The sequence below is a fragment of the Halichoerus grypus genome, chromosome 11 (genome assembly GCF_964656455.1).
Source record: "Halichoerus grypus chromosome 11, mHalGry1.hap1.1, whole genome shotgun sequence".
Taxonomy (NCBI): Eukaryota; Metazoa; Chordata; class Mammalia; order Carnivora; family Phocidae; genus Halichoerus; species Halichoerus grypus.
The window spans coordinates 35457893-35485398 of record NC_135722.1 but is presented as its reverse complement, the minus strand read 5'-3'; the positions used below and the strand labels follow the sequence as shown (position 1 = coordinate 35485398).

Here is a 27506-nt window from a genome sequence, read left to right as displayed (position 1 = left end):
GAAGAAAGATCTGTTATCACCCACACATACCTCAGGAAGGTAAGTTATCATTGCTCTCTGTTTAAAGTCTTTATACAAAAGTAACTTTTTAAAAAAAATTTTAAAAATATTTTATTTATTTATTTGACAGAGAGAGAGAGCACAAGCAGGGAGAGCAGGAGAGGGAGAAGCAGACTCCCCGCTGAGCAGGGACCCCCTCCCCCCGCTCCCCGACGTGGGGCTCGATCCCAGGACCCTGGGATCATGACCTGAGCTGAAGGCAGACGCTTAACCAACTGAGCCACCCAGGTGTCCCTGGGTGGTCATTTCTTAAGAGCATATCATGTACAAAGCATTCTGCTAGCATCATGGAGTTTGAAGAAGTGAAATAAAGACCTGGACTGTGTTCCCCACAAATAATGCAGGGGTTTAGGAGAACATGTGATCTCTTGAGTTAAGTCTTACGAAAGCAATCTATAGTTGCTTGAGGATACCTGAGAGAAGATTATCTGAAAAAAGAGGTGTGTGTGTGTGTGTGTGTGTGTATCTGTGTGTGGTAGGTAGGTATTAGGGATAAGGGTGGAAGTATGCTAAGTACCAAGACCATATAATTCATTTGGATAATGCCATACATTTTTAAAAAATGTTTTGTTTCCTGCCAGATATTTTAGATGACCTATTGAGGTACAGATTGAGAGCCTGATGCAGTTCAGTCCATTCTGTATGCCTTCAGAATGGGAGGTAGAATTTTTATTCTATGTCTTCACTCACTTTAAGCTGATAGAATTTCTTTCTTTTTTTTTTAAGATTTTTATTTATTTATTTTAGAGAGCGAGCAAGAGAGAACACAAATTGGGGAGAAGGGCAGAGAGAGAGGGACAAGTAGACTCCTCACTGAGCAGGGACTCAGGGCTGGCTGCCAGGGTCCTGGGATCGTGACCTGAGCCAAAGGCAGACGCTTAACTGACTGAGCCACCCAGGCATCCCTAAGGGGATAGAATTTCAAGATGACATGGAACAACTCTGAATCCGTTGTCACAGAAACAATACTATTTCACCAGGGCGAAAGCATGCTGGGAAAAAAAAAGGGCAAAGAATAAGAATTCTCTGAAAACTCTAATGAATGTTGGGAAATTCCTGTATAATGATAGCTGATATTTATAAACCATTTACTATGAACCAGACACTGTCCCCTTTCATAACTGATTCCTTTAATCTTCATGATAGTTCTTTGAAGTATGAAAACTGATTATTTCCATTTTACTAATGGAAAAAAGTAAGGCTTAGAGAATTTAAGTAATAACAACTTGCCCAACGTTATACTTAGAAAGAAATTAGAGTTGGAATTTGAATTCACATACCGTAACCACAGTTTTTATTCTTAATATTATGTTATGCTGTTTATATGTCCCCAGGAGAAATATGGCAGTTGCTCAGTCAATTTGGCCAGTTAAGGCAGTCGAAATTAGGCCAGAGAACTTCGTTTTGGGTCTTGATCCAACCATCTAATTACAATTTCTGCTTTGTAAAGGATATTGCCCCTTTTACCAAGTGCTTCCATTCCATTCTTGCCCCTCCCCTCTTTAAATAAAGGTAAACCCCCTTTTCTAGCTAGGTCTACCTCTGTCCACTTTAGGCTTGTCCCCAGTCCTGCCCTAATCTGTCCTTTTTGTGATATCTTGGGGGAATATCTAACATAGTACTGCTAAACCAATGATTCACAAGTCAGGAAAAGTAACATCAGCATCATCTGGAAACTAGTTAGAAATGCAAATTCTCAGGCCCCACACAAACCTCCTGAGCCAGAAGCTCTGGGACCCAGGGTTCTGTGTTTGAACAAGCCCCCGAAGATGATGATCGTGAATGATGAAATCCGAGAATCACTGCGCTGAACTATTTTATATTCTGGAACTTGTATTCCATACTTAGTTCTATTTCTTCCATTTCTCTTTTGAAAGCTAGACTTTGCTCATTAAAAGACAAAACCCTCCCTAAATAAGCTTCTCAGTTTAACTACTTTGGAACCTAGGACAGGAGTAGAATCCTTTTTTTTACTCCTCACTGCTGCTATCATCCATTATTCAACAAGTTTTTGTCTTCCAAAATTGTTGCCATTTTATCTGCTGCTGGTGGAACTGTGTGAGTCCTAGTTCTGTTGTTATTACAGTAGAGTAGAACTTAGCAGGTGAATATCTAGGATCAACACCCAGACTGAGTCAATACAAACCATAATTCTCCACTTAGTATCTATGTGACTGTAGCAAGCTATTTAAACCCACTTGCATTTCATTATTCTATGAAATAAGGACAGCATTAACAGCCTGCTGATATTATTGTTAGCTTAAAATGAGAATCTAGAACAGTGACTGACATACACTAACAATTCAATAACCATTGGCAATTTATTATTATTTCTACTTGACTGACTCACATTTATGGATTTATTTTTATGTGCCAGGCACCTTTTAAGTGCATCATTTTTAGTCTCACAGCAATCCTATGACATGTAATAGATGAATATCATTGTTGTACAGATCCTAACACCCTTTAAATGCTTAGGATATGCCAGGCATTCTTCTAGATGTTTTACTTATAATAACACATAGGTTCTGTTAATATCCTCATTTTGTAGACAAGGAATGAAGCATAGTTAAATAAACTGCTCAAGATCACTCAAGTAATAGATGATAGAAATGAACTTCGAAGCCAAGCAGCCAAACTTAGAATCCATGCTCTTGACCATTACATGGCTCTGCCCTTTTTATAGACAAGGAATCAGAAGCCTAGATATGTTAAGTAATTTTCCAGTCATGCAGTTATTAAGGGATGAAGCTAGGGTCTTATAAAAATTTCTGTACCATATTTATGTCACTTTCTCCCCCTCTACCACCATTAGTGACTTTGGTGACTTGCTACTCTGCAAGTCAGCATCTTGCTTAAATTTACATGGATCCTGATCACTTTCTGTCTCCCTGGCCTCATAGATTCCTCTGTCCTTAATTCTAGTAAGCTTCGTGTTTACTTCTCCTTAAGGGCTTAATCATTGTTTACCCTCTACAATCACTCTAAGTTGCATTGTCTCCAGGATGCCATGGATTTACAGACTTTGCTCTTCCCCTCTTTGTTCAGTCTGTGTTTCCTCACACCCTCCTCACACCATCCTTGTTCATAATCTCACTCTTGATGGTCTTACTTCTGTTACTCAGGGTACTGGGTACCACCATGTCCAGCCAACGTGGAAGTTTCCCTATGAAGGGCTCACTTCTTGGTCACCCCAGCTGGAATGGATTTTTCCCTCTTTTGCTTTTCATTTGTACTCTTATTATGACCTTTGGTTTAAGTTGTCTCTTGCTACTTGTCTTCCCTTCCTTTCTCCTACTATATCCCGGGCCATCTTTATCTTTTCTCCTGAGTGCCTAATAGCATCTTATCAGTGAAAGAGCACAGATTTTCCTGTCAGAGAGCCTGGATTCCAGTCTCCACTTTACTGCTTGCTTTTGTCTTGCACAATCATTGTCTCCAGTTTCCTATTTGTAAAATGAGATGAATGTGTGGCTCAGAGAGTAGTTGTGAGGATTACATGAATTAATGTAGGTGGAGCGTGTATAGTAAGCGCTCGGTAGGTTTTAGCTACCTTTTCCTTCTCAGCACTGTACTCCACTCTAAATACAGGCTCACAAAGAATTGGAGTGTGAATGCATAAGTGAATGTTGAATGAAGTGGCTGCTTTAATTTTGGCTGTGTGTAGCACAGCAAGAGAAAGTGTGAAGGCTTCCCATACTGGGCAAGAATTTTGATAATCAGAATTTTAATTACCTGGGTATTGAGTTGGATAACAATGATATGAAACTTTAAAAAGATGAGGTTCTGAAAAGTCTGATAGATATTATTCTTTTTTTTTTTTTAAGATTTTATTTATTTGACAGAGAAAAAGATGGTGAGAGCAGAAACACAAGCAGGGGGAGTGAGAGAGTGAGAAGCAGGCTTCCCACTGAGCAGGGAGCCCAATGCGGGGCTCAATCCCAGGACCCTGAGATCATGACCTGAGCCGAAGGCAGATGCTTAACGACTGAGCTACCCTGGCGCCCCTGATAGATTTCATTCTTAAATAGAAAAAAAAGTCAATGCATTTTTATGATCCAATAGCAACTAATAATGAAAAAGGGATAGTTAAAAGAATTTAGGAACTTAAAAGTAGGAATCATTTAGATATGTCACAAGATTATATAATTAGAAACACTATCCAGGGCAAGAGTAGAAAATAAATTTGAAAGTGATCTATTGATGTTTTCTTTCAGGAATAGTAGGGTGAGTTCAAATAGCTTTGTGAAGATTATTATTTAAATTTACAGTTAGAATCCCAAAACACATTACTAACTACATGTGTGCATAATCAGATGAAAACCCTAGTAGTAAAACCCACTGGCTTTGGAATCAGACAGACTAGATTTGAACCAGGGTTCTTCTACTTGGAACTGATGAACAACTTGTGCAAGTGATTTCACTTATCTCAGGCTTAGTTTCTTCATCTATGAAATGGGTGTATAAATAATACCCATCTCACTGGGTTGTGAAGTAGTTGTGGATTTTATGGCATGTGAGGTGTTAGCATAATGGTGTCTAGCAAGTTGAAGAAGAACTTAGTAGATTTAGGGCTACCTCTAGTGGGCACTCAACAAACAGTTCATAACTGATTCAGTTCTACTGGTGGATGATTTTTGTCCCCCAGAGGACATTTTACAATTTTTGTAGACATTTTTGGTTGTTACAACTTGGGGGCAAACACTACTGGCTTCTAATGTGGAAAGGCCACTAGACATACAATGCACTGGACAGAGAATTATCCATCCTGAACCATCGATCGAGTGGAGGTTGAGAAACGAGCTACAGAATGGGTAAAATTCATCTCTCTTTGGCATATATAGAGACACAGTATCTTAAAACCCTTCAGAGAAAGTGATGGTTGAAAGTTATACTCATAGAAAATAAACTTTTTTTTTTAAAGATTTTTTTATTTATTTTTCAACAGAGAAAGAGAGACAGCGAGAGAGGGAACACAAGCAGGGGGAGTGGGAGAGGGAGAAGCAGGCTTCCCACCGAGCAGGGAGCCCGATGTGGGACTCGATCCCAGGACCCTGGGATCATGACCTGAGCCGAAGGCAGACGCTTAACGACTGAGCCACCCAGGCACCCCATAGAAAATAAACTTTATGCATCATACTTGCAAGAAATTATTGGAAAAGAAGACACACATATTAGATAAACCTAGATATAAACCTTATGGTGTTTTTTTTGTTGTTTTTTTGTGTTTTTTTTTTGCAAATCTTAGCATGCAAAATTATCACCTGGTTTCTTATTAAAACACAGTTCTTCAGGCTTCACTCCCAGCACAGTCTGATTTGGAAACTCTGGTGTGAAAAATCTGCATTTTTAATAAGCACTCCAGGGAATTCTGATGCAGCTGGTTCATGGACAACAGTTTGAAGGGATTCGGGCGGATGCATAAGTCATCTAAACACTTTGAAAAATCCTATAGCATTATGTAGCTCTGGTTCTCATTATCCTTAAAGCCTGAAGCAGGGTCAGTCTCTTTTATTATCGAGGACCATAAGCAACATGGGATACATCTACAGAAAATACAGTCAGCATGAGTTTGGCAGTACCCAGACAGCCTACCCATATGACCAAAACTCCAGTGTTGTTTGCCCTTCCTGCTTTCATCCTCTCTGTTACACAGGTAAAACACTTGCACTCCCAGAACAGTAGAAACATGTTTATCTCACCGGCCTTTGGGAACTTGCACCATTCACCACTAGGTCCAGGAAACATGCCCCATACACTTTCTCCTATTTCCTCTCAGCCTTAAAGGAAACCTCCAAAATGTCCTGGGGTTTGCATACAAGTACATTTGGATTGCATTTTTAAGAGAGGTGAAAAATTCTTTCAACGTAAAAGTAATGATCAACAAAAATTCATCTTAAATCAATTTTTATAACCATTTTGGGTTCTTATTTTATAAAGACAGGTTATGGGATTTTGCCTTTCTTTTCTGAAAAAATAAATCCATATTTGGCAGAAGTTTAATGTCACTGGGTGTGTGGCATTTTAATGGAAGTAATCATTTTTAGAAATAGAAAGTTCCTATTTTGTGATAGACATTTAGGAAATAAGTTATTCTTTGACTCAAACCTAAAGATACCTATTCAGCAAACAGCACAGAGGAAGAATAGAACAGGATATTTACCTCCTGAGTGAGGACCCCAGTGGTGAGAAGCCACTGAGGACAGGCGGATATTAGATTACATCAAGTAAACGAAAGTATTTGACCTGGTCTATGATTCATAGAAAAACAGCTGATCCACTTTGGCCCTTCATAAAGTCATTTCTCAAATTTCAGTAGCTGATTAATAATGATCAAGGCCCCTTTCAGAAGCGCCAATCTTTAACTCTTACGGTTAAATGGGCCCCATGGAAGAATCAGAGCCTCTATGAAGCAACAATCTTCACTGAATTCAAGGCTCAACGTTCGACTGGAGAAAACTTGCACAAGACACACAGCTTAGCTCATTAGAGATAGTGTGTCCCCATACTTCTCTGCAAGACGATATTTTTAAAGTTCCCCAGTTAAGGGAATATTTTTCTTACTTAGTGTGAACATTATGGAAGATTTTTTAAGAACAGAGTGGAATTTTTGCTTGCAGATAGAGGAGGGGGTGAGCACCATATTTTCAGCAATTCTTTTCTGAATCGCTGTGTGTATGTGTGCTGCTAAAGGTGTGCCTCAGGCAGTCCCCCCACTCACATACACAAAAAAGAAAGAAAAAATATATATAAAGTAATAGTTATTTTCATTATAAATACTTGTGCTGTGGGATCTAATCATGAGATTTCTTGGGGCATTTAAAATATAATTCCACTCATAAAATTTTTATGTATGTGCAGCTTCTAGGAAGTTGCAAATAGTCCTATAATGTGAGACTTAACTCCATTCAGGAATTTGTTATTTTTTTGACAACTTTTCAGTGAGTATCTGCTATGTGTCAGGCACTGTGCTGTATTAGGGATATAACAGTGGACCTTGAAAATACACTCTTGCCCCAAAGCAGCTTACATTGTAGACTGAGATATAAACCCAAACCATAGACAATGATTTGGTAAATATTTGCAATTGTTTTTTTTTGTTGTTGTTGTTGTTTTAAGATTTTATTTATTTCTTTGTCAGAGAGAGAGATAGAGCACATAAACCAGGGGGAGCGGCAGGCAGAGGGAGAAGCAGGCTCCCCACTGAGCAAGGAGCCCAATGTGGGACTTGATCCCAGGACCCTCAGATCATGACCTGAGCCAAAGGCAGATGCTTAACCGACTGAGCCACCCAGGCGTCCCAATATTTGCAATTTGTAATTAGATCTATGAAGAGAATAAATATTAGTACATATGGCTGGATTTATTGAATCTTTCTCCTATTTCTTGTGCTTCAATAATGTAACATTTCAAGATAGTCAAAATATCTATTTGTAGTGGCTAACCAAGTCCAGAACACATTTTATTCTTTTAGAAAAAATCTCCTTAAAATTGCCTTCAATTAACTTGACCCGAAAAATTTAGATCTATTAACTCCTTTTCTTTTTCAGGGTTTTTGGAGCTGCCATACTTCTTACCTCTACTCTGAATATGCTAATCCCATCAGCAGCCAGAGTGCATTATGGGTGTGTTATCTTTGTCCGGATATTGCAGGGCCTTGTTGAGGTATGGAACTGCAGGATGGCACCATCTTAAGGTTGGCATGTTAATCAGAACCAGCAGATTATCTTTGACTTGATCTATAAATAAACATTTTATAAAGTTGTGACTACAGAGTATGCTTGAAAAGTTGGAAAATTAAGGCATTCAGATATTTTGTGTTTAAATAATGCTAAAGTACAACTGTGACTGCTTGCCTCCCCTTCTCTAGAATTGGGTGGTATTAAAGAAATGTTTAGTGACTATTTGACTGAAAAAAAAAGGGGGGACAAGCACTTTGGTTAACGTGCTGTGAGGAGAATTTCTGAGTCTGTCCTTTGCTGGTGATAACCCTGAATTAACACCTTTTGGGAGATTTATACCAAATCCTTGTTAGACTTGAATCATGATTTGTTTTTTCACTGGAATATTTCATCTACTAATTCTTTGGGAATATAACTCTAATGATTGACTTTTTTTTTAATTTAATTTTATTATGTTATGTTAATCACCATACATTACATCATTAGTTTTTGATGTAGTGTTCCATGATTCATTGTTTGCATATAACACCCAGTACTCCATGCAGAACGTGCCCTCTTTAATACCCATCACCAGGCTAACCCATCCCCCCACCTCCCCTCCCCTCTAGAACCCTCAGTTTGTTTCTCAGAGTCCGTAGTCTCTCATGGTTTGTCTCCCCCTCTGATTCCACCCCCCTTCATTTTTCCCTTCCTGCTATCTTCTTTTTTTTTTTTTTTTTTTAACATATAATGTATTATTTGTTTCAGAGGTACAGGTCTGTGATTCAACAGTCTTACACAATTCACAGCACTCACCAGAGCACATACCCTCCCCAATGTCTATCACCCAGCCACCCCATCCCTCCCACCCCCCACCACTCCAGCAACCCTCAGTTTATTTCCTGAGATTCAGAATTCCTCATATCAGTGAGATCACATGATACATGTCTTTCTCTGATTGACTTATTTCGCTTAGCATAATACCCTCCAGTTCCATCCACGTTGTTGCAAATGGGAAGATTTCGTGGTTTTTTATTTTTGATGGCTGCATAGTATTCCATTGTATATATATACACCACATCTTCTTTATCCATTCATCTGTTGATGGACATCTTGGCTCTTTCCATAGTTTGGCTATTGTGAACATTTAAAAACCTCAGATTGGCCTACCTATTGCCCTTCTCTTCTCCTGAAATACAGTGGGAGTAGATAAATCAGATAAAGTATTAAGCACTGAAAACATTTTCTTTTCTCTCCAAAAAGAAAGAAAAAAATGGTAGGATAAAAATATATAAAGTGGATAATTATTTTATTTTTTTAAAATATTTTATTTATTTATTTGACAGAGAGAGACACAGCGAGGAAGGGAACACAAGCAGGGGGAGTGGGAGAGGGAGAAGCAGGGTCCCCGTGGAGCAGGGAGCCCGATGCGGGGCTCGATCACAGGACCCTGGGACCATGACCTGAGCTGAAGGCAGACGCTTAACGAATGAGCCACCCAGGCACCCCTAAAATGGATAATTATTTTAAAAGCCTTAAGTTCTAGACACTACTTTCAGGAAGTGTGAGCTTCAAGGATCTAAGCTTTATCTGGATTCCTTATATCTGGGAATCATTGTGTTTAATGCCTCATGAAAAGACCTCCCACATTTCTCAAACTGTTCAAACTTCCAGATGAATGGAGTAATAGAGGATCTTTTCTTTTGCCTTCATCAGAAGAAAACTGAGGTAGGAGGAAGACTGGAAGGGTGGGGAGAATTTGGTCAGGTCACTAAAAAGAAGCCATGTCTTACTTGATCTGGGCTGAAAGTTTTTAAAGTGGAATTTCAGGGAATTAGTAAAGATCTATGAGTAGCCACTTTCCCTAATATCTTGGGCCCATTCTAAGGAGACAGCATCAGAGAGGGGATTGTGCTTATTTTTCAGTGACCCTGTATCCTAAATGGTGATATATATCTTCCCCGTCACAGGGTGTCACCTATCCAGCATGTCATGGGATATGGAGTAAATGGGCTCCTCCTCTAGAGAGGAGTAGATTGGCAACCACCTCCTTCTGTGGTGAGTACTGCATGCAGATATAGTTATGGTGGGTAAAAGTTTAGGAACAAGTTGGATAAGAACTGAAAGTTGATAAAGCTCATCTGTAAAATCATTTGTGTGTGTGTACATGAGGAAATGTTTTTGACCACCACTTCAATTTCTTTAATTCTTATTGGTCTCCTTAAATCCTCTATTTCTTCTGTGTTTTGTATTTTTCTAGGAGTTCATCCATTTTATCTAAGTTTTCAAATATATTCATGAATAATTTTTATAATAGTCTTTTTAATTGATTTTTTATTATAGTCTTCTTATTGTTAGATCTCTTTTGTGTCTTGGGTAAGTAGGTCATATCCTCTTATGTAGTCCTGTATCACTGGCTATGTATGTAGATAGATATATATATTTGGAGATATAGGGGTGTGAGTGTACATGCACCTAAGTATGCAAGTGTGTTTGTGAGAGCTTACCAAGAAACATGAGATGAAGTTAAGAATTTCTACTTATTTCACTTACCTACCTCCCATTCTCCCTTTTACTTTAGGTTCATATGCTGGAGCTGTAATTGCAATGCCTTTAGCTGGCATTCTTGTGCAGTACACTGGTTGGTCTTCGGTATTCTACGTCTATGGTATGTTGCATACGATACAATAAAGTTAAAAGAAATGGGTGTAAACTCAAAATAGAGAGGTAGATTGCTGAATAGACTTCTGCATTCACTCACATTTTTTTCCATTAAGAATCCTTTCCTTATATTTTGAGAAGATCAAGGAAAATGTTCTATCTCTATGATTCTCCCTACCTTGTTATTTATTGTTTTAAAAAGGAAGTACATTGCTGGTGGAAACTTTGGGATATATTTCGTATATTGTCTTTGATTATGAAGAAAAAAATTAAATTAGCTCTTGATTCATAGCCAGTTAAGAAGAAAGAGCTAGGCAGCCCCCACCACTGCTTCCTCGGCTGACCCTGCCTTGTCAAGACTGAATAGGGATGGGAAGCTGGAAGGCGATAGCAATGCTAATGCAACAGTTCGCTTTTGTGACAAAATATTAATAGTCAGCAGCGGCAGCCTCACATTTGAGTCCTCGTTACTCCAGGATTAAATGAAATGAAGCCCTCAAATGGAAATAAAAAGCACAAGAAACCCTGAGTCCAAAGTCCCTTTCTGTTTACTTTCTAACCAGAACCAGAAAGCTTACCACTTGAAAGTACCCCTAAAGTCTCTCTCTAGGAGACTTTTTTTTTTAGCCATGAGAAAAAGAAATATAAGAGAGCTGGATTCCAACTGATGTCACTGATTAATACCGTCTTTGGACGTGGGCAGGAGAATGTGAAGTATTAATGAAGTCATGAGGTAGAACTGAACAGTATCTGGCTGCTTCTGAATTTGGCATGATCCATTCCCATTTCAAAATGTTCTCATCAGAGCAAATTCTTAGGTTTGCAGAATATTATTAAATATGCTTTATGGCAGGAGCTCTTATTCTGGTTCAAAAGCCATGGATAGGTTTTAGATTCATGAAATGTCTTAAATGATAAGCCATACATGCATTTGTACATTTTTTTCCTGGGGAGATATTTTTATTAGATTTTAATCCATATCTTCCATTAGATTTTCAAGAGTCCATAATTCAAAGAAGTTTAAAGCAAATGTGTATAGGGTATATAATACAAGTTGGGATACCGGGCCAGTAAATCCTCTGATTTGTCCCTTAATTGAATCCATTACTTAATTGAAAATATGATGTGACTTTAAAGTAAGAATATTAATTTCCCGGGGTGCGTGGGTGGCTCAGTCGGTTAAGCATCTGACTCTTGGTTTTGGCTCAGGTCATGATCTCAGGTTCATGAGCTTGAGCAGCCTCAGGCTCCCTGCTCAGGGCGGAAATCTCCTTCCCCCACCCCTCCCTCTGCCCCTTCCCCTGCTCATGCACGTGGCACATGCACATGCTCTCTCTCTCTCTCTCTCTCTCTCAAAATAAATAAATAAATAAATCTTTTTAAAAAAAGAATATTAATTTCACAAAGCATTCATGAAAATCAATCTCATTATGTCAAGTTGTATCTCATTTAGTATTTATCATAGAATGATACAAAGTTTAAATATTAGATAATCTGAAAATATCACATCCCCATAGTACTTACTTACTGTGTATAGTGCTTACTTACTGTGTATAACAAAATTGGGTCTTTGAGCCACACATTCAATATTAATATTTTAAAAATTAATAAGATAAGATAAATTAAAAATTAATAAGATAAGATAAGAACTGTATAGTGGCTTATGTTAAAAGAAGATAATGCGTATACGGCAATTAGCTGAATGTCCGGCACTTCACATTCAGTTAGTGGTAATGATAATTATTATTGAATTACAAGAGCTTTCATTTATTGAATGCTTATTTTGTGCCATTTGCCATGCTAGTTGCTTCATGCATTATCTCCTTTAACTATACTTTGCCACAATCTCATAAAAAAGAAATCGTCTCATTTTATAGTGGAAGTTCACAGAGATTCAGTCACTGATTGGAGCGTATAGCTAATGAGTGACACAGTCAGGATTTGAATCTGGGAGAGCCATATTCCATAACCACTACACTATGCCAAATTTTCACATACTATCTAACTCCCATTTGTGTTTGCTGTCATGTTTGGTAACGAAAAGGAGCATGGCCCATCAAAATCTGTGGTATTAAGAAATAATTCTTAGAGATTGAATGAGCAAGAAAAAAGTATTATAGAGATCAGGAGCATTTAGACTGTTACCCAAGGGATAAAGAACAGTAGAAGCCAAAAATGAAATAACTAGCCTCTGGGAAACCAGAATAAATCACTTGAAATTCTTTCTTTTATTAATACTTTAGATTTACATTACACAATAAGGGCATGTTTTAATGCTGAGAGTGCTAAATAAAGAAAGGGATGCTAAAGAAGTTGCAAACAGTTTATTGTATTAGAATTTATAGCTTTCATTTGCCCAGAGTGATCAATAGGTAATATTATGTACTGAAAATAATAATGGTATACAGTCACATAAAGTGTTAAATGTTACTACATTAATTACAGAAACTCCCACTTCCTGCCTTTTTTATGAATGATAGCCACCCAGGCTAAAATAATCTAGATTTTATTTAATAATCTGTTTACTAGATCTGCAAGCGCTTACAGGAAAGGGAAATGAGTATTTCTTTTTTGTGGAAATATAGACCACTCTCATATATTCAAAGAAGGCAAATAAGAAAATGATCCCCCCTCATAAAATTCTTTGAAAACAGGAATTTTGTCTGGTTCACCATATTTCTCTCACTTAGCAGAGTGCCTGGAATAGTAAATGCTCAGTAAATGTTTGTTGGATGTATGAACATGTTCCAAACCACACCTTTCAATAATTATCCAATGCTGTGTCTCAGCATTATTGGAGACAAAGAGATAAAACTATAGGACCAGACTTCAGGAAGCTTGAAGTTCAGTGACATAACACAAGAAGAGCTGGCTGGTCAATTGGAGAAGCAGAAAATCCAATTCACATTCTAGAGAATGTGTTTGTCATGAGATTCCTGCAGTTTTATTCCAGCAAATGACAGTTACATGGGGGTATTTATGATAGATTTTTTATTTTCTTCTTTTGAACTCTTCCTTGCAGGAAGCTTTGGAATGATCTGGTACATGTTTTGGCTTTTGGTGTCTTATGAGAGTCCTGCAAAGCATCCTACTATTACAGATGAAGAACGTAGGTACATTGAAGAAAGCATTGGAGAGAGTGCAAATCTTTTAGGTGCAATGGAAGTAAGAACTTTATTATGGTGTATATTCCTGTTCTGATTCTTCATCTCACCTCCCTTTGACCAACCAAACTACTTTCTGAGTCCCTATTCAACAAAACCTATTTGGTGTCAATCATGATTGTTTTCTTTCCTCCATCCATACATTCTGACTTAGGAATGATTGCTACTTCCCCCATCTATAATTTCTTTTTTTTTTCTTTATCTTTTCTTAATGATCTTCAAATTTGCCCTGGACTACGGCTATGACTAGAAACCTAAACAAGTTTTTATAAACAGTTCAATATGGTCCATAATTTAAACAAACTCAACAAATATTTGTTAATTTCAGATTGTAGGAAATGCCAGATCACCTAACACAATCATGAAAAGGGCTATTTTTTTGTGTATTGAATTGTCTAAATGTTAGGTGTTATACGTGTGTATTTATGCTACATGTGGTTAAAGAAATATTAAATCATTAGAATGTCAATAATAGATAGCTGACATAAAAATATTCTTAATATAGAATCTTGTTATTGATAAAATCTTATCATTTTCAGGATTATTATTATGAAGATGAAGTATCATAAAAATATAACATGGACCCCTTTTCTGATTCTAATTTGATTTCTTGCATGGGCTCTACGGAGAGAGAAACTGCAGTTCTGTGTCAATAAAGCAAATATTTTAGTCCGCATGACATTAATATATCATAAATATTAATTAATAGCCATTTGATACTATTAAAAAATGGAAGGCAAAACTAACGTATTTAGACAGGCTCAGTAATTCAGCACCTAAGCAGTAACTCAATTTCCTTATGCTGAGAGCTGGAAGGTATCACGCACGGCTGAAGAGTCAGCGTCTCCTATACGTTATGCTTCTCTTTCTTTTGAAGGCTCCTCCCCTCTTTCTAATTATCTTTAATTCCAGCTCTGATTCTCTACTTCGTTTGTTAGAGAAGGTCTGTCTTTGACATCTCATCCTAGGTACAAAGGTCTATCACCCACCGTGGTTGAGGCCTTTAATGAATAAGAAAAATCCCACATTGGATATCATTCAGAAGTGAAACTTCAGTACTTAAAAAAAATTCTAACACTATGGACTGGCATTAGAAACTCCCCTGCCTGTTTCCTTCTGTAAATGGACTGGAAGTTTCTTTCTAATGGTGGCTACTTAAGAAACAAGTGGTTCTGCAGGGATGGGGTGTTGGCCGTGTGCATGGTGCCCACCGGCAGCAGTTGCTGGGAGCAGAAACGAAATATAGGCTGATCTATGGTGAGCTCAGCATTTAGCCTCAATTTCTAGCCGCAGGTAATCTGATCAACCTGTATTTTCATTACTTAACTATGCTTCTTTTATTTACCAGTTCTTGAAAGGTTGTGTGTCTAAATCAAGCATAAATTTTTTTAAACAATCAAAAATTTAGTCTAAGCGAAAACCAGTTTCTGGAAATGACCTTAAAAAGAACAGCTGGTAACTTGATAAGACAGCACAGATGATCTCAAACTCCCCCCATTTCCTTACCTTACTGCTTTCCCAAACATAATATTTTACTTCTTACTGATGTTTGATACTTTCCTGTAGCTTCAAAACAAAATTAAAAATGAGATTATGTTTTAGTTATTGTACTTGTAGTTATTTTGAACTTTTTATTGTGAACAACTTTAATATACAGCAAAGCAGAAAGAATAGTAATATCCATGTATCCATTGCATAAATGCAACAGTTATCAACACCCTGCCTTATTTACTTCATTTTTCTTTTTGCTGAATGATTTCAAAGTAAATGAGATGTCCTAACACTTTACCCACAAATACTTCACACGCATCTCTAGAAAAATAAAAATACTCTTTCACAATCTAAGTACTATTATTATACCTAAAACAATTAAGAATAATTCCCTACATTATCTAAGACCTAGATCATATTCAGATTTCTAATACCCAGTCCAAATTCAAATATCTAGTCTGTATTCATATGTCCTTTGTAGCTATTTCTTTGGAGTCTGCATCCAATTAAGGAGCACACATTGCAGCTGACTATAATGCCTTTTAAATATTTTTTTCTTAAAAAATTAAATATAACATGTATACAGAAAAACACACAAATCATAAGTGAACAACTTGCTTAATTTTTGTAAACCATACACACCTGTGAAGCAAATAGCCAGGTCAGTAGTAGACTGTTATCAGAATACTATAAGCCCTCCTATCACCCCGAATAATTTTTTAAGGTATAAAATTAGATACTTCTATCTTACATTTGATGAAGTATTTTACAACCTGAAGAATAAAGTTCTTAGTAGAGATGATCCAGGTATGAATAATAGAAACACTTTCCCAGCAGGAAAAAGGTATTTACTTTTAATAATATTCTGAAGTTATTTCTTATACAAACATAATACTACCATGCTGACATCCCTGTATCCAACAATTTTCATTTTCTGTGAAATAAGTATATTTATCTGGCGTTATTTTCCCAGAGTATATAGGACTTAAAAAACACACTTTTTGAACCCAGCTAGGATGTTGTCACTGGATATTTGTATTCAAAGCCAAGTTACTCATTATATGTTATTAGGACATGCTTTTGTTTTTGTTTTTTGTCATATGTATTTGTGATCACGACAGTATAACTTCTTACTCTATTACTTTTAAAGTGATCTTGAGAGGCTTAATTGGAGTCACAATCAATACTAGCAATTATGATGCTCTACATCCAGGAATAATTAACTAAATCTGTGTAAAAAATGTCTGCCTCCCCTTTTATTAATTTGGTCAGGTTAAGGATCCCAAGCTAGCATTAAATGGAGTTATTTCAGGCTATTGTTTCTTCACCAAACAGTATTTTGACGTTCAAAATAAAGTCATTGAGAAAGTGAGAATATGAGAGACATTTTCAGGTCTAAAAATACTAGTCTTGGGGGAGGATACTTGCTTTATTTTGGGGCATATACAGGATCTTTAAGTACACTAGATATAGTTTTTAAATGGGTATCATAAGAAAAACCAATCCTATTTAAGTGGTTAATTTTGAATGCCTTGAATGTCATAAGTAACTAGTTATGATGTGCCCATGGTGTGCTGGATAGCCAAATACTTCAACCCAGCTGTATTCCATGTGAGTTTTCTAGAACCTTGTCCTTTAGCATTACAGAATTTATATTGATATCCATTGTCTATCAAGAGGATTTATAGATAGGTAGTGGTATTATTAACTTTAGATAGGGTCTAGAATATTGCACGCTAATTTTTCTTATTTTCTCCTCCTAACTATATTGAATTTTCAGTGTTTTAGATAAAATATTTTGGATACCAACAAGGTCACTGATATGGCAATGATCTTTAGCTGAGGCATGATCTATCACTGCCAGAAAAAAAAAAATCTTGGAAACTAGGATCTGTGCTTTTGGAATTGTTTTCTATAAACATAAGATCTTATATATTCCGAAAATGGGAACAATTTAATCAGAAGAAGAGGCTAATATCTTTTTTTTCTTCCAACAATTATTCATGCAGCTAAGGTTAACTAGACTTTTGCAATTAATTTCATTACCTCCTACTCATGCCTCAGCATATACATCCTGAAAATGCAAAGCACCTATTATTCCCATTTTCTAAGTTAGAAAATACTTTAAATGGTCAGAATTGTTCTCTTTTTGGGATTTCAGAAATTCAAGACTCCATGGAGGAAATTTTTTACATCTATGCCTGTCTATGCAATAATTGTCGCAAACTTCTGCAGAAGCTGGACTTTTTACTTACTGCTTATTAGTCAGCCAGCATATTTTGAGGAAGTCTTTGGATTTGAAATCAGCAAGGTATGTAAAAATTATCTTTGTTTTACTAGTGCATTACTTTTGTGTTCAATTAAATATTACGTTCCTTTGCCAGTATTTTATCTTCTAAATTTTAGGAGTTACTCATTTATTTGTTTATCCACTTAACAAATAACTTCTGGGAAACAAAGACTAAGTAAGGTGTTTGAGTGTCTACTGCATTCAGCTGTCTGCTAGGAAGTGCTCTTTTTGAAGGCAAAATCAACCTAGTCTCTGCCCTCATGGAGCTTATATCTCTATTAGGGTGGACAGCACCGTAGCCCTTCCCCTGTAAAGAAACATAACTTCCTTTAAGTCTCAGGTCAGAGACAATGTAACAGTGAACAAAGAAAGAAATTTTTATTGAAATGGAATTGTGTTTATATAATTACCAATCTCTTCTTCAATGCTTTCAAAAATCTGTCTGGTAACCTTGCCTGTGTGAAAGCTTTTTATTTTGATGTAGTCCTGATTGATAGACAAATGGATAAGGAAGATGTAATACACATGGACACACACACAGACACACACACACATGCTGGAATATCACACAGCTATAAAAAGGATGAGACTGTGCCATATGCAACAACATAGATGGGCCTAGAAGGCATTATATTAGATTAAATAAATCAGACTTTGAGAAAGACAAATACCATATGATTTCATTCATAGATGGAACCAAAAAAAAACCAAAAAAACAAAAAAACCCAAATGAATAAACAAATGAAAAGCAGAATCAGACTGTAAATAGAACAAACTGGTAGTTACCAGAGGGGTAGGAAATGAGGGATGGGGAAAATGGGTGAAGGGGAACAGGAGATGCAGGGTTCCAGTTATGGAATGAATAAGTCATGGGACTAAATGGCACAGCATAGGGAATATAGTTAATGATATTGTGATAATGTTGTATGGTGACAGACGGTAACTACACTTATGGTGAGCATAGTGTAACATATAAACTTGTCAAATCACTTTGTAGTGCACCTGAAACTAATGTAACATTGTGTGTTAACTATACTTAAGTAAAAAAAAAAAAAATTTAATTTCTTATAAACTTAAAAAAAAATCTGTCTTGCTAAAATATTTGAGAAAGCAAAAAAAAAAAATCTGAAAACATTCTTGTGTGTCATTTATTCAATTTATTCACTTAACAGGCATTTTTTGAATATGATGTGTGAAGCTTTGTGTCAGATTCAGAAATAAAAACATGGTTCCTGTCCTCAGGAGTTCACAGTTTTTGGTGGTATAGACAAAAGCAATTAGTTACCAGTTACACACAGTATGCTAAACCCTACAGACATTTGTTCATAGCTGTGAAAATGTAATTATTTTGGGATTTTCTATAAGGATAAAATGAACATAAAAATAACTACTTAATATTTATAGAAGAGTCTGAAATTCACAAGGTCCTTTCATATTCATGAACAACCTTGTTTGGTTGACCAGCTGGATAACTCTCATCATTTCTGTTGATGGGGAAACAAACTAGGGAAGGTATTTAAATTGCCTAAGGCCAAGCTGATAATATATGCCAGAATCAAGGTTAAGCCCGGATTCTTTAATTTATGTTTCAATTCCCTTTACTACGCTATTCAAATTCAGGTAGACCCTATCTTCATTTAAGCACTTAGCAAGTATTTGTTAAATGCCATCTCTGCCAAGCCCTTTGCTGAGTACTGAATGCACTCGTCTGTGCTGGCCATGGACTTGCCATTTCTCTTCATGTCATTACATCCATCCAGCTGGGCTTGCTATTCATGTTAAGTCTCTACTTGAAAGACTATCTGAGGCCTGGAATTGAAGAAAACCTGAGTTTAGGAGAAGCTATTCTAAGAGCTCTTTTGTAATCCCTGTTTCTAAGGAAACTGTTTCCTCCATTCCTGAGAAGAATGGCAGCTTTAGATAGGGCTCTTCTCTCTAGAGCTGATCAAACATTGCAGGGTAGCCTTTGGAAGCTCCGAGAGGTGTTATACTTCTCAACAAAGGCTGCTGGAGGTGTGAGTCCATTTTCATAATCTAGGACAAATATGACACTGAGAGGCTATTAATAAAGTCAGGTCTCATGGGGGAGAAGTGAAGCAGCCAACTGACGTTCATGAAACTGCGTGGTCATTCTGGCCCTGTAGCTCCACTTAATTGAAAATGCTTGAGTAAAAGCAATGATATTTTGCCAAAACTAAATATAATAACCAGATGAGTTGATTTGATTCACTTGTTATATTTTTAACTAAAATTGTAGATAAGTTCTACATACACAGATTGGTTGAAGACTTTGATTATACTGGTTAAAAAAAAAAAAAAAGCCACTGACTTACTTGAAAAATGTATGAAGGAGGCAGTAAAGGAAATAGAGCATGGGCTTTAGATCCAGGCTGGCCGGGCTCGGGACACAAGCTCTGCAATAAACTATCGATACATAACCTGGGGCTGGTTTTTGAATGATTGCCAACTTTGATTTTATTTTCCATAAATAATGGTATTAATGCTGTCCTTCAGAACTGTGGCAAAATGTAAGCAAGCTAAATATTTAAATGGAGGATAGTTCTCTCCAACCTTAGTTAAACTGAGTATGCTGCAGACTAAAGCACAAGTGCAATAGCTCAATCTTCATTTCAAGTAGACTGACCCAGTTAAAGCAGAAATATATATAGATGTGTGCATATATATATATACTATAAATGATATTTTAGTATTTTATATAAATTGTTGGATAACTTTCATAAAGTTCTGCAACTTGGCCCTGTTGAGGTCACGTATGGAATATGTCCACATATTGTCCTAGGAACTGGGAGATTGAGTACCTCCAAGTATTAAGACATTGGGCTAGGATATTCCCAACTTCTGTCTCGTTAACCTCTAGATTGTTAGCTCCTTGCACTTCCCATAGTGCTTTGCTGAAAGAGAATAACTAATAATCATAGCTTTATTCTTTGTTTATCCAAAGGAATTAAAATGTCTGTTTGAGTAGATAATAAATAGCAAAGGGTGTTCAATTTAAGAACTTTTCAGATGTCTCAAACACTGAGTCAAGATACAGGCCAGTTATGTGGACTTAGGAAATGCAGGTCACTCTCCGGCTTTCTCTGCCTCTAGAAGCAAACACATGACATGCAATTCTACACAAATCCTAACGTGGTGTATTTCAGAATGTTTTCTTGTCTGATGGTTTCTTTCCACACATTCGTTGCTTTAAATGTATCTACTGTAGTAAGAATAAAGAACCATTCTGCTTTTCAAGATGCTGTTCTCAAAAGCAATAATGTTTGCCTTAATGTCAGTTTACCTTATAGTTTTACTTAGTCCACGTTTGTTGAGCCTATACTAAATGCCAGGTTTTGAACTAAATTAAGAACATTCAGCACATTATCTGGTTTTATTTGATTTTTCTTTCTCAGATGGCGGCAGTGCTAAGCATAGTGGTTAAAAGCCCAGTTTTTAGACTCAGGTAAAAATGGCTCAATATTTGGTTCTGGAAATGATTTAGCCTTTTTAAGTTATACGTTCTTCATCAATACAAGAGAGTAATAATATTATAAACTTTCACCTGGATAAAAGAGAGAATTAAATAACTCAGACGTTCGAGCTCTGTAGGAGTCATTCACTGACTCAATCATGGTAACAACCCGACTCCGTGGGCGTGGTACTCAAATCTGCCATTGTGACATCAGCAATCTTTGTCTCAAACCTTCAATAATCTAACTGGGAAGACATTTTTAAACACAAATAATAAACTTTTCCCCAGTACTTAAAAATGCATTTTATTCATACTTCATGATGTTTAGAGAAGAGTGTCTTGCACATAATTATTGGCCAAAAAAATGTGTGTTGAATTGATGCTGGTAGGTTAGATTTTAGGTCGAGCTATTTCATATGAAATTAATACAGAAACTATATACCATTGTGTGACAATGTGACCAAATACTGACATTTGAAATAGAAAATACCTAACATTGAAGAACCGATCTGCATTTTCTGGGCTAAATTTAGCTTAGAAACTAAATATAAAACTCATAAGAGATACATATTTAAAATGCAATTAAGGTTTTTAGCCTTCCTAAGAATTAAAAAAACATAAATTTAAAAATAGAGCCTCTTCAAGGCTTGGTGAAATGTATTTCTTATCCCTCTGACTCTGTCTCTGTGTCTCTGTCACTCACTAATGATGAATTTCTGCAAACATATTGAAGAATATAAAATAGGCACATAAATGTGAATCACTGTGATAAGATTCAGGATAGTTTATTCATAAACTCAAAATTTACTGACTCATTACACAGGAAAAAAAAGTATTCTCTTCTAAAAGATAAAAAGTAACTTTACTTAGCTTTTCTCATTTATTCTGTGGAAGTTATTGCTTATTCCAGGAAGGAGTAAGTGGTCATTTGGAGACAGTACTTTTTTCTTTCTTTTTCCATAAAGACTTTATGATGGATTCAAAAAACCGAGACCATTGCCCATATTACTTATGGTCATGTATATGTCTCCTCTTTTTCTTTTTCTTCAGGTTGGCATGCTATCTGCTGTGCCACACTTGGTAATGACGATTATTGTGCCCATTGGAGGGCAGATTGCAGATTTTCTAAGAAGCAAGCAAATTCTTTCAACTACTACAGTAAGAAAGATCATGAATTGTGGTGGTAAGTACATAAGTGATGTGAAGCACATGATTTTGGCTCATGAAATGCTGATATACGTGAGTGAGTAACTTTTACTGTGCATGTTAAATATGCAGCTAAATTTGTGTCTTCATTGTTCATTTATAATCATTTCCCTATCTTCAAATTTTCGTAACTCCTATTTTTTTTTTAAGATTTTATTTATTTATTTGACTGAGAGAGAGAGACAGTGGGAGAGGGAACACAAGCAAGGGGAGTGGGAGAGGGAGAAGCAGGCTCCCTGTTGAGCAGGGAGCCCAATGCAGGGCTCGATCCCAGGACCCTGGGATCATAACCTGAGCTGAAGACAGATGCTTAACGACTGAGCCACCAGGTGCCCCTCATAACTCCTAGTTTTAAATAACTACATAACTAACTCGTCCCTGCCCACCACTGACACTTAAGGGCATATTCAATATTTTTATTAAAATGGAAGGCTTCAGTAATCTCTGTGCATAAATTATAACTGTTATTATTATTTTTAAAATATTTTATTTATTTATTTGAGAGAGACGGTGGGGTAGGGGCAGGGCGAGAGAGAGAATCTCAAACAGACTTCCTGCTGAGGACAGAGCACAAGGCTACCTGGGGCTTGATTTCACCACCCTGAGATCATGACCTGAGCTGAAATGAAGGTTCTGAGGCTCAACTGGCTGAGCCACCCAGCTGCCCCTGTTATTATTACTTTTAAGATAGACTCCCTGAAGAGGTTTCTTAGTCAGATAAACATGAGCAGTTCTAGCAGTTTTGGCTCATTGGGAAAATTGACACAAATTTCTGAAGCGTTTCCATGTGTCTGTTTCCAAAGGTTTTGGCATGGAAGCAACACTGCTTCTGGTCGTTGGCTATTCTCACACTAGAGGGGTGGCTATCTCATTCTTGGTACTTGCAGTGGGATTCAGTGGATTTGCTATTTCCGGTAAGATACATGTTTTTAAATTTATAAATGTAACATCCTGATTTTTGCCGGTAAAAATACATATATTCTCCTTTCCTCTTTAATATTCTATTGTTGAAAAGTTACTTAACATATTTCCACTAGAAAGTAAAAAGAATAACACATTTAGAAGTCATTATTTGGATTTGTTACTTCTCATTTTCCTCCTGCTTACTCTTCTTTTTTTTTTTTTTCTTTAAGAGAACATTTCTCTGTGATTTGAGCATCACATATTAAGTAGTGGGTAAGAACCCATACTTCATTCCACTCCGATCATATCCCTGAGCTAAGTTATCAAAAAATACTTATTGAGCACATGCAGTATACTTAGTATCTTCTAAGGAGGGTGGTGAGTGTGGTAGAGAATATTCTACAGTCACCCACTTCCAAGGGGTTTAGGATTCTCTGACTCTAAGCTGATGTGTATATTTCAGGTTTCAATGTTAACCACTTGGATATTGCTCCGAGATATGCCAGTATCTTAATGGGCATTTCAAATGGTGTTGGCACATTGTCAGGAATGGTTTGCCCTATCATTGTTGGTGCAATGACAAAGAATAAGGTAAGATGTAGCTAAAGAAATGTTCAGTTTTTGAAGATTCTCTCTCATGGTAGAGAAGAGTTACTGTATTCTGTTTGGCATTCTCTCTGTGGTCTAGCCACCAGACCTCTTAGTAAGGGAGATCACTGAGGCTCACTAGAAAACCTCTAAGAACTCTGAGGAAACCTTCTTTCCCAACCAATAAGCACTGTGCTTTTCAACACCTTTTAATATTTCTCATATTTCTGGCGTGGTAAAACAACAGCAAACCTTTTTTTCTGAGCTTCTTAGAGTACTCAAGTAGAAGTCTTCTGAGCTTTATTTGGAAACATCAATTCAGATTCTGCAGGTATCAATGGAAGAATATTATTATCAGTTATTTGTCTTTAAATGTAGAGCTTCACAATTATTTTTCACCAAAAGGAAATAAACAAAAGAAATAGGAGGAAAAAATATACATAAATCAATGGAAATTCAAAGAGAGATTATGGGTATTTTAAAAATTAACACTTTTAAATTTGGAGTTTTAAATTTTAAATTTGGAGTTTTATTTCAGAACCTGAGATTTAAAAAAAATTTTTAATTAATGAAAGTCATAGGATTATGGAAAGTTTCCATCACAGTATTTGCTTTATGTAATCAGAACAGGGCTTTCCCCTAAAGATAGCATTGTATGAAAAGCGTGACGGTGGCTCATTCAAAGAAGAGGTTATGCTTTTCAAACATGGGGAGTCTGTTCTCACAGTGCTGCTTTTTGTTACTGCAGTCACGCGAAGAGTGGCAGTATGTTTTCCTGATCGCTGCCCTGGTCCACTACGGTGGAGTTATATTTTATGCAATATTTGCCTCAGGAGAGAAGCAACCCTGGGCAGACCCTGAGGAAACAAGTGAAGAAAAATGTGGATTTATCCATGAAGATGAGCTCGATGAAGAAACAGGAGACATTACTCAAAATTATATAAATTATGGTACCACCAAGTCTTATGGTGCCACAACACAGGCCAATGGAGGTTGGCCCAATGGTTGGGAAAAGAAAGAGGAATTTGTACAAGAAGAAGTACAAGACTCATACACCTATAAGGACCGAGATGATTATTCATAACAAAGCTAATTGCTGGATTTATTTTTAGTGTTTGTGATTAAATTAATTGTGATTGCACAAAAATTAAAAAAAAAAGTGGTGTACACACATAAACATATCAACCAGGCAAGTCTTGCTGTAAAAAATGAATCACAAACAAACTCATGAAGTTACCATCAAGTGCAATCTGTAGAAGTTGTGAAATGCCATCATTTCCATTCACGTCATCCATTTTTGCGTTTGTGATTTAAACGCTGACTGGTCAAAATTGTAGAAGCGAGTAGTTACTCATTGGATTCACGTGAGCTAAAACTCATCACCATTTAATAAAGCACAACTACAACAGTTGGCACATCCCATCCTACAAAGGTTAGGAAGCCAAAGCTACTTGATCATGCAAAATGCACTTATATATTTGTTACACTGTATTGCAAGATACCATGCAGAAGTCCTGTTAAGAAACCTGAAGATGTCATGTTGGCTGCATCCGGTGGTGGCAACGTTTATTGAATATAAATTATGGAGTTGATATATCTCTCAGTTAGAGAAGAATATTGTGGGCTAGCAACTAGCAAGGTGTACTAAATAATTATTGTTATTACATAATGTGGAATATTTTGTTGGTTCTGAAAAGAAATATCTTGCCGTGTTTTATATGAAATGCTTGTGCACATATACTTATATCTGTGAAAGAGAACTTGTAAAGTGAGGGGTATGCTTCATGTTCTTCCATTCATTTACCTAACAGTATAAAACACTTCATGTTTCAACAGAAATCTGACTTTTCATGTAGCATATCACATAACTTTTTTGCAAAAAATATAAAAAATAAATAGACTTTAATGTATTTTTTATTACAACTTTGTACTGGTTGTAACTTGCATTAGAAAAAAAAGATGCATACACCATAAAGAATCTAATAAGAAATTTACTATGGAGACATAGCCCTGAAAATGCAATATTAACAACAAAAGAAATAGAAAATTGTTTAGATATTCTTCCTTAATAATGAAATACTATATGAAACTTGTGCCACAGAGCTATATATAATATGAAAAAATAAACTTAATAGAGATATTGTAAGTAGACGATTTTATTATTTAAAGTCCCATTTAAAAGATATTTGTCTTAAATATATAGGACAATAAATTATATTAAAATTATATCTATATATATATCTGTATATCTTATACATATCCATACACAAAAGCATAATAAACAATCTTCACAAAAAAACAAAAATAGCATACACCTAATGTTGGGTTAGGGGACTGCCATTTCTACTTTCATAGAGTCATAGAATTTTAGATGGGGCAGAGGCATTTTGCTTGTCATTTCTTAATATAACTCAACAGGAATTGCAACATTTGTGTTCCAAGCAATAAGTGCAATGCATACAATTTCCTGTCTGTATATTATCTTCATTTTGCTTGTGGTAGCTGTCTGGGTGGTTGGAATGATTTTTTTTTCTTTTAAAAAGTTGACATCCGATCTCTTTAGAATGTTCTAAATGATAATAATGCATTTCCCAATTCAATGCAAAATATCATCGGTGTATTTAATTGTCTATTCTGGATATTTGATCTGTTCATTGTATTGTGCTAGTGACTGGAAGCCCTGCTACTGCAAATAGAAAACATAACATTTGTTTTAAAGATGCAAACCATCCTTGACCTTAAGAAAATAAAAACATCCTTTGCTTTGTGTCTCAAAGTGATGTAATGTGATCATAGCTTTTGTTGTGTTGAATGAAAAGATGTGGACTATCATTTTGTTGCTGCAAAAAAAAAAAGTGTTAATAAAATGCTCTATTTATCCTTTTGTAAAAATACAATACATTAATTTGGATTTATTTTATTTAGTTTGCAGCTTTAATGGGAGTTTAGCTTTCATGTGTTCCAGTGAAGCCAAAGCTAGGTTCGAGAATAATAACCTTTTTAGCTCCTTGAGATTTAATGGAAGAACATGGCACTCTTTAGATTGTGTGGGATGTGGTTCCATAGACAGAGTTTTGCATCAAGAAATGGGTCTTGGAGTCAAACTCTATCTCTCGATGATAGTCTTCTCATAGCTTGTGTGCTAAGCTTACAGAAAAATTCAGGAAAAAAATTCAAAAGTTGTCAGGTCAAGGATCCCATCTAATTTAGATTGTACATGTAGGTTGTGCTGGACCCTGCTCTACCCATTCTATGTAGAGAATCTCATAGAACTCCACAATGACCCAAGGCAGGTACTCCTTTTAATCCCAGATTACAAGGGAAGAAACTGAAACTCATGAAGGTTAAAAAACTTCCCCAAGGTAAAATAGAGTACCAGCATTATATTATAACGTGTCAGCCAAAGAAGCAAGCAGTGAGCAAGATTTATCAAGGTAGCAGCCGGTGGAATGTGTGTGTCACTGGAAAAGTGATCATTTCGCTCCGATTCCCGATTTTATAGATGTGTAGAAAGGGAAGACCATAATTATACAACACTGGAATCTTACAGTCTTAGAACTTGACTGCTCAAAAGGACTTATGGGATGATTTAGGTGACACTCTTTATTTAACTAAGACACTGAGGCTCAAGAAGAGAAACTGATGGGATACAGAGGATGTTAAGGATTTGGAACGAAGTTGTTATGGTAAGCTGTGCTTTGTTTTTATTTTTATTTTCTTTTTAGCCAGGACTTAATTTAAGAAGTTAATTGAAGAATATTTATCGGTTCAACCACTACCCCATATCCACGACTCACATAGTGTGTGTGGAAGGTGGTGGGAGGTGAGGGAATGTATTTTCTTTTCCTGCAATCCTCTGCACAAAGAAACAACAGCCAGAGACCCAGCCTAATTCTTATGGAGCCTCACATGCCATTCTTGCATAACTTTGGCAAGAATGAAAGTGTCTTGGATCTAATACTTTATAATTTCCCCAATTCCATAATGCGAAAGTTTACAGTTCCTGTAAG

General features: G+C 36.3%; 1 protein-coding gene across 1 annotated transcript in view; it reads left to right on the top strand.

Moving 5' to 3' along the window:
* SLC17A6 (solute carrier family 17 member 6) overlaps positions 1–26372 on the top strand; it is a 49068-nt gene extending 22696 nt beyond the window's left edge. Inside the window, exons 5-13 of the mRNA XM_078059165.1 lie at positions 7611–7725; positions 9692–9779; positions 10303–10389; positions 13405–13547; positions 17199–17348; positions 21850–21982; positions 22809–22919; positions 23372–23499; positions 24245–26372. Coding sequence (XP_077915291.1) covers positions 7611–7725; positions 9692–9779; positions 10303–10389; positions 13405–13547; positions 17199–17348; positions 21850–21982; positions 22809–22919; positions 23372–23499; positions 24245–24580 — 1291 coding nt within the window. The 3' untranslated portion in view covers positions 24581–26372. The remainder of the gene's footprint in view (positions 1–7610; positions 7726–9691; positions 9780–10302; positions 10390–13404; positions 13548–17198; positions 17349–21849; positions 21983–22808; positions 22920–23371; positions 23500–24244) is intronic.
* Positions 26373–27506: the final 1134 nt, after the last annotated feature.